We start from the raw sequence: 13,915 nt of genomic DNA, 5'->3' as shown, positions 1-13,915 counted from the left end.
GGCCCAACCACGCTCTAGCCACTGGGCAACACTGGTAGCAGTAGTACTAATATTAGTAGTAATGGTGTAATAATAAATAGGTGCTTAGTAATAGTACTAATATTAGTAGTAATGATGGTATCTGTTAAGTGCTTACTATGGGCCAAGCACTGTTCTAAGCCCTGGGGTAGATACAAGGTAATTAGGTTGTCCCACGTGGGGCTCACAGTCGTAATCCCCATTTTACAGATGAGGTCACTGTGGCCCAGAGAAGTGAAGTGACCAGCCCAAAGTCACACAGCTGACGAGCGGCGGGGCCGGGATTAGAACCCACCACCTCTGACTGCCAAGCCCGGGCTCTTTCCACTGAGCCACACCGCTTAGTAGTAATAACAGGAGGAGGAGGAGTCATTCTGTCTGCTAATTCCGTCGTATCGTATTATCCCAAGACGGTAGAACAGCGGTCTGCACGTCGTAAGCGCTCAATAAATATGATTGCTAGGAGAAGGAGGAGGATACCACCGCCATCAATAGCCAGCCTTGTTCGAGGTGCCGATTACTGGTTGCAGACCTGGCAAGGCTGAAGGCCTTCCTCATTGCACGCCGGGCAGCGCAGTGCTCGGTAGGACTCTTTGAAGCGGTTCGCCAACGTGGAGAACTTGCTTCCGTGGCACAAGGAGCAGGGCGCCCGGCCGGATCCTCGGCACCTGAAGCAGCTGTGCTGCGTGCCGTCCTCCCCCTGCAAACAAAAATCAGAACGGCTCGTCGCTCCACGGGAAAAGCGCTTAGTCCGCACCCATCGAAACGGCCCCTTCCAAAATTCCTAACAGAAAAACAGTTCCTTGTCCGAATACGTGCATCCCTTCTTATCTTTGAGACTAGGTCACCAGCGGCTTTGGGGACGGATAGCTCGGGTTGGTGGACTTCCCGAGCGCTTAGTATAGTGCACGGCCCTCAGGGGCACTCAGTAAATGCTACTGAGGATTCAGGAGAAGAATGTTACAGAATGGCTACGCTACTGAGTTCAACAGTTCTAGGATTCAGGAGAACTGCTCTATCAATCTACATGGAAAATTTTGCCTGCAAGGTGCATCGCTGGCAGAAATAATGAGGATGGTGGCATTTATTAAGCGCTTACTATGTGCAAAGCACCACTCTAAGCGCTGGGGAGGTTACAAGGTGATCAGGTTGTCCCCCGGGGGGCTCACGGTCTTAATCCCCAGTTTACAGATGAGGGAACTGAGGCCCAGAATAAGTGAAGTGACTTGCCCAAAGTCACACAGCTGACAATTGGCGGAGCCGGGATTTGAACCCATGACCTCTGACTCCAAAGCCCGGGCTCTTTCATTCGTTCATTCATTCATTCAATCGTATTTATTGAGCTCTTACTGTGTGCAGAGCACTGTACTAAGCGCTTGGGAAATACAAGTTGGCAACACATAGAGACGGTCCCTACCCAACAGCGGGCTCACAGTCTAGAAGGGGGAGACAGACAACAAAACAAAACATATTAACAAAATAAAATAAATAGAATAAATATGTAGAAATAAAATAAATAGAGTAATAATTACGTACAAACCCCCGCTGCTTCTCAGAAGTGGGATAGAACCCCCGTCCAGGACTCATTAATAGTAATAATGATAATGATAATAGTCTAGCGTGGCTCAATGGAAAGAGCACGTGCTGTAGAGTCAGAGGTTGTGGGTTCAAATCCCAGCTCCGCCACTTTCATTCATTCATTCAATCATATTTATTGAGTGCTTACTGTGTGCAGTGCACTGTACTAAGCGCTTGGGAAGTACAAGTTGGTAACATATAGAGACGGTCCCTACCCAACAGCGGGCTCACTTGTCAGCTGCGTGACTTTGGGCGAGTCACTTCACTTCTCTGTGCCTCAGTTCCCTCATCTGTTAAATGGGGATTAAGACTGTGAGCCCCCCGGGAGACAACCTGATCACCTTGTAACCTCCCCACCGCTTAGAACAGTGCTTTGCACATAGTAAGCGCTTAATAATGCCATTATCATTATTATTATTATTACTTGTGAAGCACTTACTCTGTGCCCAGCACTGTTCTAAGTGATGAGTTAGGTAAAGGTTAATCAGGTTGAACACAGTCCCTGTCCCACATGCGGCTCACAGCTTTAATCCCCATTTTACAGATGAAGTAACTAAGGCCCAGAGAAGTAAAGTGACTTGCCCAAGGTCACACAGCAGACATGTGGCGGAGCTGGGATTAAAACCTAGACCCTTCTCACTCCCAGGCCCGGGTTCTAGCCACTGTTCCCTGGCCCTTTCCCAGTGCTCAGCCATTGAGTTGTTATTTCAGTAGGAGGCACAGAAAATAGTATGTCCAGTTCCAATGCTATCTCATTGCAGGCAGGGAATATTTATTTATTCATTCAATCGTATTTATTGAGCGCTTACTGTGTGCATAGCACTGTATTAAGCGCTCAAGAAGTACAAGTTGGCAACGTATAGAGACGGCCCCCACCCAACAGCGGGCTCACAGTCTAGAAGGGGGAGACAGAGAACAAAACAAAACATATTACCAAAATAAAATAAATCGAATAGTAAATATGTACAAGTAAAATAAATAGAGTAATAAATCTGTACAAACATATATACAGGTGCCGTGGGGAGGGGAAGGAGGTAAGGCGGGGGGGATGGGGAGGGGAAGAGGGGGAGAGGAAGGAGGGGGCTCAGTCTGGGAAGGCCTCCTGGAGGAGGTGAGCTCCGTTGTATTGTACTCTCCCAGGTGTTTATAATAATAATAATGGCATTTATTAAGCGCTTACTATGTACAAAGCACTGTTCTAAGGGCTGGGGAGGTTACAAGGCAATCAGGCTGTCCCAAAGGAAGCTCACAGTATTAATCCCCATTTTACAGATGAGGGAACTGAGGCCCAGAGAAGTGAAGTAACTTACCCAAAGTCAAACAAATGACAAGTGGCGGAGCCACAGGGGGCTGTGCCAAGCACTGTTCTGAGCACTGGGGAAGATACAAGGTATTCATTCATTCATTCAATCGTGTTCATTGAGCGCTTACTGTGTGCAGAGCACTGTACTAAGCGCTTGGGCAGTACAAGTTGGCAACATATAGAGACGGTCCCTACCCAACAGCGGGCTCCCTCGTGGGGCTCACAGTCTTAATCCCCATTTTCCAGATGAGGAAACTGAGGCCCAGAGAAGTGAAGTGAAGCACTCAATAAATACCATTAATCATTCATTCATTCATTCAATCGTATTTATTGAGCGCTTACTGTGTGCAGAGCACTGTACTAATCAATGATTGATTGATTGATTGGGAAAAAAACAACACCCTGAAATTGGACCTAGTGGAGGTCAGAGTTAGGGCTGCCTTTCACAGGTTACATGAAGAGCTGGACTACAACATTTCTTCTCTTCCAATCAATCAATCAATTGATCAGTAGTATTTATTGAGTCCTCACTGTGTGCAGAGCACTGTACTAAGTGCTCAGGAGGGTACAATATAACACTATGACAGACACATTCCTTGCCCAAGATGAGCTCTTCCCTAAGAGAAAAAGATCAGATGTGTTCCAGTCAGTGGCACAGCTTTTGGGGTGGTGCCAAAATAGAGGATATAGGTTTGTCATCTCCACCTTCGATCTACACAATTTCAGACTACCAGAATTGGAATCAACCCATCGTATCTATCGAGCGCTTACAGCGTGCAGAACACTGTACTAAGCAATTGGGAGAGTGCAGTATAACAGGGTTGGTAGACATGTTCCCAGCCTAAAGTCTAGAGGGGGAGACAGACATAAATATAAATAGATAACTTAGGGAGTGTACCCAAGTGTTGTGGATTTATGAGTTGAGGAACTCTGGGGACAGAGAACGCTTTGGGAATTTCAGTAGCGTTAGAAGTGACCCATTTGGGGGAGGAATTGGTGAGTTTTTTGGGCATCCTTGGGCAACAGCAGGGAGACTGCAACAATGACCCCGACCATAATCAATATCATCATCAACTATACCGACTGAGCGTCTATTATGCGCCAGCCCTGCTGGGCACTGAGGGGGACTTGGAGAAGAGATGATCCGTCCCTGAAAAAAAGCTTTCATTCTCATGACTTGATCATGGATGAGAGGAACAGAGTTCTAATCCCGGGTCTGCCCCTTGTCTGCTGTGTGACCTCGGGCGAGTCACTTCACTTCTCTGGGCCTCCTTTCCCTCATCTGTAAAGTAGGGATTGAGACTGTGAGCCCCACGTGGGACTGTGAGCCCCTCGAAACTGCAAGCTCGCCCTTCTAGACTGTAAGCTCGTCGTGGGCAGGGAATGTGTCTGCTTATTGTTATACCGTACTCTGTGTGCTCCGCACACAGTAAGTGCTCAATAAACACAATTGAATGAATGAATGAATGAATGACTGTGTCCAATCTGATTATCTTGTTTCTACTCCAGCACTTAATACAGTGCCTGGCACCCACTAGACGGTTAACAAATACATTTTTTTTTTAAAAAAAGAGGTCCCAAATATAGAAAATGAGAAGAATTCAGGGAATCTGAGAAGCGAGGTGAGGTAAGAGGGGGCAAGATGATGGAGTGCTTTAAAGCCAATGGTGAGGAGTTTTTGTTTGATATTGAGGTAGATAATAATAATAATAATTATGACATTTATTAAGCTCTTACTATGTGCAAAGCACTGTTCTAAGCGCTGGGGAGGTTACAAGGTGATCAGGTTGTCCCCCGGGGGGCTCACAGTCTTAATCCCCATTTTACAGATGAGGGAACTGAGGCCCAGAGAAGTGAAGTGACTTGCCCAACGTCACACAGCTGACAAGTGGGGATTAGAACCCATGACCTCTGACTCCAAAGCCCATGCTCTTTCCAATGAGCCACACTGGAGTTAAAAAAAAGAGGTCCCAAATATAGAAAATGAGAAGAATTCAGGGAATCTGAGAAGCGAGGTGAGGTAAGAGGGGGCAAGATGATGGAGTGCTTTAAAGCCAATGGTGAGGAGTTTTTGTTTGACATCGAGGTAGATAATAATAATAATAATGATGGCATTTATTAAGCACTTACTATGTGCAAAGCACTGTTCTAAGCGCTGGGGAGGTTACAAGGTGATCAGGTTGTCCCACGGGGGGCTCACAGTCTTAATCCCCATTTTAAAGATGAGGGAACTGAGGCCCAGAGAAGTGAAGTGACTTGCCCAAAGTCACACAGCTGACAAGTGGGGATTAAAACCCACGACCTCTAACTCCAAAGCCCATGCTCTTTCCAATGCGCCACGCTGGAGTTTTTTGAGGAGCAGGGTGACATGTCCTGAATGCTTTTGTAGAAAAAATGATGCAGGCAGCAGAGTGAAGTGAGGACAGGAGACTGGGAGGTCAGCAAGGAGGCTGATGCAGTAATCCAGGTGGGATAGAGGGAAGAGCCAGCCCCATTTCCCCAGCGTAGGCCGTACCTGGATGTAATGGTTAAGGGAGGAGGGATTTTCCGTTTGGAGCAGGCACTTCTGGTTCTCCTCGCTGCATCCATCTGGCTTTCCCGGGCTCCTGTCTGACCAATCCTCAGCGTCCTCTCCCTTCTGCAGGATCTTTCTCATCAAGTCTCTCTTGCCCGTTGGAGCGCGGATGATTTTCAGGTTCTTCGTGTAGATGATGATCTTGCCGAAATCTAGAATGGCAGCGGGCTACCAAAAGAACAACATCAGTGCCCCAGCAGCACCAGACCACTGTCCGAGAAGGGAACAACAGAAGCAGCTTATTTGGCACGAGAAAATTGTAGAGCAGCAGAATTAAAAAAAAAAAACAGGTGGAGATATAGTAATAATAATAATAATGGTATTTGTTAAATGCTTACGATGCGCTAAACACTGTTGTAAGTGCTGGGGGGATACAAGGCAATCAGGTTGTCCCACGTGGGGCTCACAGTCTTAATCCCCATTTGACAGATGAGGGAACTGAGGCACAGAGAAGTTAAATGGCTTGCCCAAAGTCACACAGCTGACAATTGGCGGAGCCAAGATTTGAACCCATGACCTCTGACTCCAAAGCCTGTGCTCTTTCCACTGAGCCACACTACTTCTCTATTTCTTATTGCTCTATCAATTCATCAATCCATCGTATTTATTGAGCACTTACTGTGTGCAGAGCACTGTATTAAGCACTAGGAAGAGTACAATATAATAAAATGGGGGAGCACATTCCCTTCCCATGTCAAGCTTGACTCCCAAACTATGATCCTTTTTTCTACAGAGTCACAATTCCTTTTGAGAATCTTTTTTTATGGTATTTGTTAAGTACTGGGGTAGATACAAGGTAATTAGATTGGACACAGTCCCTGTCCCATACGGTGCTCACAGTCTTAATCCTCGTTTTACAGAAGAAGTAACTGAGGTACCGAGAAGTGACGCGACTTGCCCAAGGTCACACAGCAGACAAGTGGGAGAAGTGGGATTAGAATCCAGGTCCTCAGACTCCCAGGACCTTGTTCTTTCCAGTAGGTTATGCTGCTTCTCCTGTGACAGCAATCCAGGGAAAAGCAGTTGCTTTGGAAACAGGCACAAGTTTAAACTCTCCTTGCTTTTTGGCTCACAAAAGGTGGAATAACTTGTTTTCTCATTGCTGTCCTGACCAGAAAGGGGAGCAGGGGTAGTGGAGGAAAGATACTTCTGTTCTTTGGGGAACTGATACCTAATTTTGGAGCTAAAAGCTTGGATTTGGTCTTAGGGGATGTTTATCCAAGTGGAGTGAGTTCTTTGAATTTGTGCTGGCTCCAGAGATAATCCAGGGAGAGTGATAAATATGACATTAGTGAAATTCACTGGAACAGAACTCTGTTATGTTTGAAATTGTAATAAAGAAGCAGCGTGAATTAGTGGAAAGATCAAGAGGTTGGCAGTGAGGAGACCTGACTGTGCCACTCGCCTGCAGTGTGGCCTTAGCCAAGTCCCTTGACTTCTCTGGGCCTCAGTTTCAACCTCTGTAAAATGTAGACTCAGTGTGTGTCTACTCTCTCTCCCCTTTAGAATGTGAACCTCATGTGTGATGAAACTGTGAGTAATGTCCCCAGGGCTTGTCACGTAATACGTGTTTAACCAATGCTGTAGTTATTATTATCATTATTTTACTCCATAATATAAATGCCAATCTAAGAAAACCTTCCTTATTAGTAGTAGTAGTAGTGGTGAGGCATTTGTTAAGTGCTTACTAGGTGTCAGGACTGTTCAAAGCGCTGAGGTTGATACAAGCTAATCAGGTTGGACACAGCCCATGTCCCACACGGAGCTCACATCTAAATCCCCATTTTACACATGAGATAACTGACAGAGAAGTAAAATGACTTGTCTAAGGTCCCACAGCAGGCAAGTGGATCAGAACCCAGGTTCTTCTGACTCCCAGGCTCTATCTCCCTAGAATATATTGCTTCAATATTGCTCTTGGTCTTCTACGTTGCTCTTTGAAATAACCCATTTCAATTGTTCTTTTAAGTTGATTATTTAAAGAGCCTGTACATTAAAACCAGACTTTTTTAGGAAAGGGACTTCCGGATTCTATATCCCCTTGGAATGATTTTCATAGCTACCCTGAGCATGCCAAGAATAGTTACTGAAACCACAAAGGGGCTTTCTTAGTTTAGTTTCCACAAGCTCTTCTTGAGGGGTCTTGTAGTAGCTCTCTCTTCTTATCGTTTTATTTTTATAGTATTGTTTTTTTTATAGTATTCGTTAAGCACTTACACTGTTCCAGGCACTGCACTTAAGGGCTGGGGTAGATGGAAGCTAATCAGGTTGGACACAGTCTGTGTCCCAGGTGGGACTTACTGTCTTAATCCCCAAAATAAGACTGAGTGAATTGAACAGACGAGGTAACTGAGGCCCAGAGAAGTGAAATGACTTGAGCACTGCAGATAAGTGGCAAAGCCAGGATTAGAACCCAGGTCCTTCTGACTCCCAGGCAAGTTTTTTCTCCCAGTTGGATTCATCATTTTACAGTTTTAAGTGTGGCATCCGGACCTTGAGCTAACCTGTAGTATTTTTGAAGGTTCTGTTTCTCTGATGTTCTTTCCAGCTGGCAGTTAGTTTGAAAAAGGCAGTCTTTTGGGACAGCGGTAAAACGGAATAACCTCAGTCTATCCCTGGGCACCAAGCCAAGTGGAAAACATTAGATTTAATTTGTTGAACTAACAGATAGATGTTGAAATGCTGTTAAATATCATGACAAAAGTGATAATTATTGTAGTCTGTGTTAAGTGTTTACTACTTGTCAAGCAAATGATTCGGTGGTATTTATTGAGCACCCACTGTGTGCAAAGCACTGTACTAAGCTCTTGGAAGAGTACAGTCCAATAAAGAAGAAAATCAGATCAGACAGTCCCTGTCCCATAAGGGACACAGTGTACGAGGGAGGGAGAACAAGTATTTCACTTCCATTTTACACACTGCTTCATCCTAACATACGCCAAGGCGAGGAAAATTGTGGGATTTGGGTGCTCTTCTCGGCAGCTGGCATATCCCCTGGAGCCTGGAAAAATCCAATTATCCTTGGCAATGAGGGTAGGACTAGAGTGAATAATTGGACTTCTCGAATCATCCAAAATCTTTAACTTTAAAATTAGGGTCAACTTCCTTGCCAAATAAATTTTTCCCCAAGGGCAGCTAGCTGATACTAGAATGGTCTGACCCAGATTTCACTGACATTCTCCACTCCACCCAGCCTTTGATGGAGGTGCTATCTAGCTCAAAAGTCGGTGGGGGTTTTTGTTGTTGTTTTTAAGTGGTATTTGTTGAGTGCTTACTATGTGCCAGGCACCAATCTAAGCGCTCAAGCAGATATATGATAATCAGGTTCCAAATAGTCCCTGTCCTACATGGGGCTCACAGTCTTAATCCCCATTTTACAGATGAGGTAACCAAGACACAGAGAAGTTAAATGACTTGCCCAAAGTCACACAGCAGACAAGTGGTGCAGGTGAGCAGAAAAGTTGGATGAAAAGGAGTGGCAGCAGAGATCTGGATAATCCATAAATTGGATTATCCATTCCTGAGTCGTGAATGTAGAGTGGACTGAGTTGGGCATTATTAGCTGGGATAATGTGCTCAACCTCTTCTGTAATCCTCTAAAAGTAACCCTGCAGAGGACAAAACACACCTCCCAAACCCAAGGGAATCTGCCTGAACATGAACAGCAATATTTTTTTCCCCCTCGGTGGAAAGTGATGATCTACCTATGGGCTTTCAGTAGCTAGTCGAACAGCAGGTTAATATTTTTGTTCCCCTGCCAGATGTGGTTTGGGCTCAACTCATTCATCTTTTTTTTAAATCAATCGGTGGCATTTATTGAGCGCTTACTGTCTATACTAAGTGCTTGGGAGAGTACACTACAATAGAATTAGCAGTCAGGAACTGAATCTTCACTCAGTCTACATTTCTGATGTTTAGATAGCATTTGGAATAAGTAATGACCAGGAGCATTTTCAGAATGCCCATTTCTGGACAGTCAGCTCCAAGCGTGAGCCCTACGTGAGACACAAACTGCATCCACCCTGAACAGTCTGTATCTCCCCCAACTCTTAGTACAGTGACTGGCACATAGTAAGCACCTAACTGGCCCGGGAGTCGGAAGGACTTTGGTTCTAATCCCTGCTCCACCCTTTGTCCGCTGTGTGACCTTGGGTAAGTCACTTCACTTCTCTGTGCCTTAGTTACCACATCTGTAAAATAGTAATTGAAAGCTCATCGTGGGCAGGGAATGTGTCTGTTATATTGTACTCTCCCGAGCACTTAGTACAGTGCTCTGCACAAAGCAAGTGATCAATAAATATGATTGAATGAATGAATGAATAAATGACAGGGCCTGTGTCTAACCCGATTTGCTTGTATCCATCCCAGAACTTAGAACAGTACCAGGCACAAAGCAAGTGCTTAACAAATACCACAGTTATCATTATCATTATGAGAGGCAGCACAGGGGATAGCGCATGAACTTAGGAGTCGGAAGGTCAGGGGTTCTAATGCAGACCCCACCACTTGTCTGTTGTGTGACCCTGGGCAAGTCACTTCACTTCTCTGTGCCACAGTTACCTCATCTGTAAAATGGGGATGGAGACTGTGAGCCCCACATGGGACCGGGACTGTGTCCAACTCGATTTGTTTGTATCCATCCCCGGCGTTTATCGGAATACCTGGCACATAGTAAGCACTTAACAAATACCATTATTATTATTGTTGTTATTATTTTACAGTTCGGCTGCCCTCACTGTACTTACCCTGTGATCTCTAGCTGGGCAATCTCCGAGGTCGCTCGCCGGGAAATCGTGGAAGAGGGGATCGCGTCCCATCAGAGAATAAGAATCGCCTTCTCTGAACACGCTGATCCGCTGAGCCGTCAGTTTAGCGGACGAGTAAAGTCGGGGCTCGGGGACTGTTTCGGCCTCAGAAAAATCACCCGCCGGACCAAAGGACGGGCGGAGGCAGCAGCGGGGAGGCGAGTCGATGTGTGGGACATCCAGTTCCTGGCCATCTTCGAAGACTTGCTTCAGGACCCTGCCACTGGAAGAGGAGGAGATTTTGAATCTCACCTTCCGGGGCCTTGCCTCGCCCTTCTGGTTCAGTTGCTCCTCAAGAGGCTCCATCCGTTGAGAGTCTGGACTGTTGGATCCAGTGCGCACCTTAGCCGGTGAAACTCTGGGCTGACCTGGGGGGAAAGTCATTCCATCACCTCCCCCTTCTATGTATAATTCAGACTGAGGCTGGGATACTCTCGCGTTACAGTGAAACGGACACCCGTCCATTAAGCATTAATAGGCGGCCATGGAAAGGGCTATGGATACTGAGTCAAAGTGATGGAGACCAGATATTCTGGGCTTTCCTAAAGATGGGGCAGCTTCTATTCATGAGGAAAGGTTAACTCAGCATGGGAGGAAATCAACAGACTCATTAAACACAGCATTGATTCTATTCTGTTATGGTATTTGTGAAGTGCTTTCTGTGTGTGCAGCACTGTTCTAAGCGCTGGGATACCCGGCAGTTAATACTACTACTACTAATAATAATGATGGTATTTGTTAAGCGCTTACGATGTGCCGAGCACTGTTCTACGTGCTGGGATGGATACAAGGTGATCAGGTTGTCCCATGTGGAGCTCACAGTCTTAATTCCCATTTTATCAATGAGGTAACTGAGGCACAGAGAAGCTAAGTGACTTGCCCAAAGTCACACAGCTGACACATGGTGGAGGCAGGATTAGAACCCACGACCTCTGACTCCCAAGCCCAGGCTTTTTCCACTGAGCCATGCTGCTTCTGTTTGAACACAGTCTCCGTCCCACCCAAGGGCTCATAGTCTAGTTAGGAGAGGGAACAGGCAGAGAATCCCCATTTTGCAGCAAGGAAACTGAGGCACAGGGGAGTTAAGTGACTTGCCCAAGGTCACAGAACAAGCAGTTGGCAGAGCCAGGTTTAGAACCTGGAATTCCCACGCCCATGAACTCTCCATAAGGCCATGCTTGATTGAGCACTACCGTTAGCTAAACACTCTGTCTAGGCCCTTGGGGAGCTTAAAATGGCATAGTGGATAGCGTACAGGCCTGGGATTCAGAGGTCATGGATTCTAACCCCACCATCGCCATTTGTCTGCTATGTGATCTTGGGAAAGCCACTTCACATCTCTGGGCCTCAGTTCCCTCGTCTGTAAAATGGGGATTGAGCCTGTGAGCCCCGTGCAAGGCAGCGACTGTGTCCAGCCTGATTTGCTTGCATTCGCCCCAGTGCTTAGTACAGTACCTGGCACATAGTGGGCGCTTAACAGATACCATCATAATTATTATTCCACTGCTTAGAACAGTGCTTGGTACATAGTAGGCGTTTATGTATATATGTTTGGACATATTTATTACTCTATTCATTTATTTATTTTACTTGTACATATCTATTCTATTTCATTTTGTTAATATGTTTGGTTTTGTTCTCTGTCTCCCCCTTCTAGACTGTGAGCCCCCTGTTGGGTAGGGACTGTTTCTATATGTTGCCAACTTGTACTTCCCAAGCGCTTAGTACAGTGCTCTGCACACAGTAAGCACTCAATAAATCCGATTGATTGATTGACTGATTGATCATTATTATTATTCCAGTGCTTAGAACAGTGCTTGGTACACAGTAGGCGTTTAACAAATACCGTCATTATTATTCATTCATTCATTCAATCGTATTTATTGAGCGCTTACTGTGTGCAGAGCACTGTACTAAACACGGTATTATAAAAGCCAAGGAATGGACACACTACCAGCCTTCAAGGAGCTAACAATCTAGGCAGAAATAAAGGAAGGAGAGAATAGATCTAAATACTAGTCACAAGTGAATACATGTAAACAGACATGTATTGCACTTGGGTTTGCATCCTTTATTCACCCCTCCCTCAGTCCTGCACACTTATTTACATTTCCATAATTTGCAGAACATAAGGATTGACTCAAGACGGGAGAGGCCGAATCAATGGGAAATCCGTGCGGGTGCCACAGCCTGGCATAGCGGATAGAGAACGGACTTGGGAATCAGAAGGTCCATGGATTCTAATCCCAGCTCTGCCACTTATCGGCTGTGTGACCTTGGCCAAATCACTTCACTTCTCTCCGCCTCAGTGACCTCATCTGTAAAATGGGGATTGAGACTGTGAGCCCCATGTAGGAAAGGGACTGTGTCCAGCCCGATTTGCTTCTATCCACCCCAGCGCTTAGTACAGTGTCTGGCAAACAGTAAGCGCTTAAGCAATACCATCATAATTAGTATTATTAGAGCAGGGAGATGATGAGGACTTGATCCAGGGTGGTGGAAGAGGGAGTAGAGAGAAAGGGGCACAGCAGGAAATATTAAAGAGGAAGTTTCATCAGGATTTAGAGCCAGCCTATGAGGGATAAATGAGAGGGTGTGGTGGGAGTTGGGGGTGGGAGGGGAAATTAAAAGATAATGCTAAAGTTGGAGGCTTTAGGGGCAGGGAAGAGGGTAGTGATGCCACCAGTGATTATACTGTAATAATGATGGAATTCCCTCTCAGGGTCACACCTGGAGAGTTTCCAGTCTTGACTATGGGAGGGAGAGTCAAGCAGAGGCATATCCTAGCTTGGCTGCTGGCTAGCAAGTGGAAGGCAATTTGCTACAGGTCAAAACTCACCTGTGCTGGCAGCAGCGGCCCAGCTGGTCAAGGGTGTAGACTCAAGTTTACTGCATAGAAGGAGGCAATGGTAAACCAGGTCCATATTTTTGCCAAGAAAACTCTATGGATACACTGCCAGAACGATTGCAGATGGAGGGGGCGGGCGTTCTGCGAGAGATGTGTCCATGGCGTCGCTATGGGTTGAAGACAACGTGACAGCAAAAAATAAGATAATGATGGAATTTGTTAAGCCCTTACTATGTGCCGTGTACCATTCTAAACACCAGAGTAGACGCGAATAATCAGGCTACACACAGTACCGTTCCCTCACTGGGCTCAAACCTAACTGGTGGCAGAGAGGAGGGGGAAGAACAGGTACTGAATCCCCCTTTAGCAGGGAAGTTAAGTGACTTGTCCAAGGTCGCACCTTAGGCAAGCAGCAGAGCCGGGACTAGAACCCAGATTCTCTGCCTTTCAGGCCCCGAGGTCCTTCTACTAGGCCATGTTGCTTTCCTAAGACACGCTGGGAAAGTTAGCACGAAGAAAAGGGTTTGGTAGGGAAGAAGAGAAGTTCCACTTGGGGCCCTACTAAGTTTAAGGAAAGCAGGTTGAGCTGATAAAGATATCTCAAAGGAGGCGAAAAGGGGAGAGTGTATGGCAGGTGAGGGTAGGTCCATAGAAATATACAAAGCAAAGCAGACAGCCTAACTCCTGGGCCAAGGGGGGTTTTCAGGGGCCCAAGACCATTAGGTAAGTGGTCAAGTGGTTCACAGCTTTCCGCAAAGCTGGACTGTTTAAAGGGAATGCTTTAAGGA

At 46.0% G+C, this 13,915-nt stretch overlaps 1 protein-coding gene across 1 annotated transcript; it reads right to left on the bottom strand.

The window, feature by feature from the left end:
- Nucleotides 1–535: 535 nt before the first annotated feature.
- Nucleotides 536–10,600, bottom strand: GRXCR2 (glutaredoxin and cysteine rich domain containing 2). Its single transcript, XM_038740654.1, has 3 exons — nucleotides 10,220–10,600; nucleotides 5,415–5,642; nucleotides 536–718 (listed from the first exon to the last, which is right to left on the bottom strand). The coding sequence occupies exons 1-3, from the start codon at nucleotides 10,583–10,585 to the stop codon at nucleotides 536–538; spliced, it is 777 nt and encodes a 258-aa protein (XP_038596582.1). The 5' UTR covers nucleotides 10,586–10,600.
- Between the last annotated feature and the right edge of the window lie 3,315 nt (nucleotides 10,601–13,915).

Source organism: Tachyglossus aculeatus, chromosome X1, assembly GCF_015852505.1.
Source record: "Tachyglossus aculeatus isolate mTacAcu1 chromosome X1, mTacAcu1.pri, whole genome shotgun sequence".
Taxonomy (NCBI): Eukaryota; Metazoa; Chordata; class Mammalia; order Monotremata; family Tachyglossidae; genus Tachyglossus; species Tachyglossus aculeatus.
The sequence above is the reverse complement of the archived record's forward strand: the minus strand, read 5'-3'. Positions and strand labels throughout refer to the sequence as shown.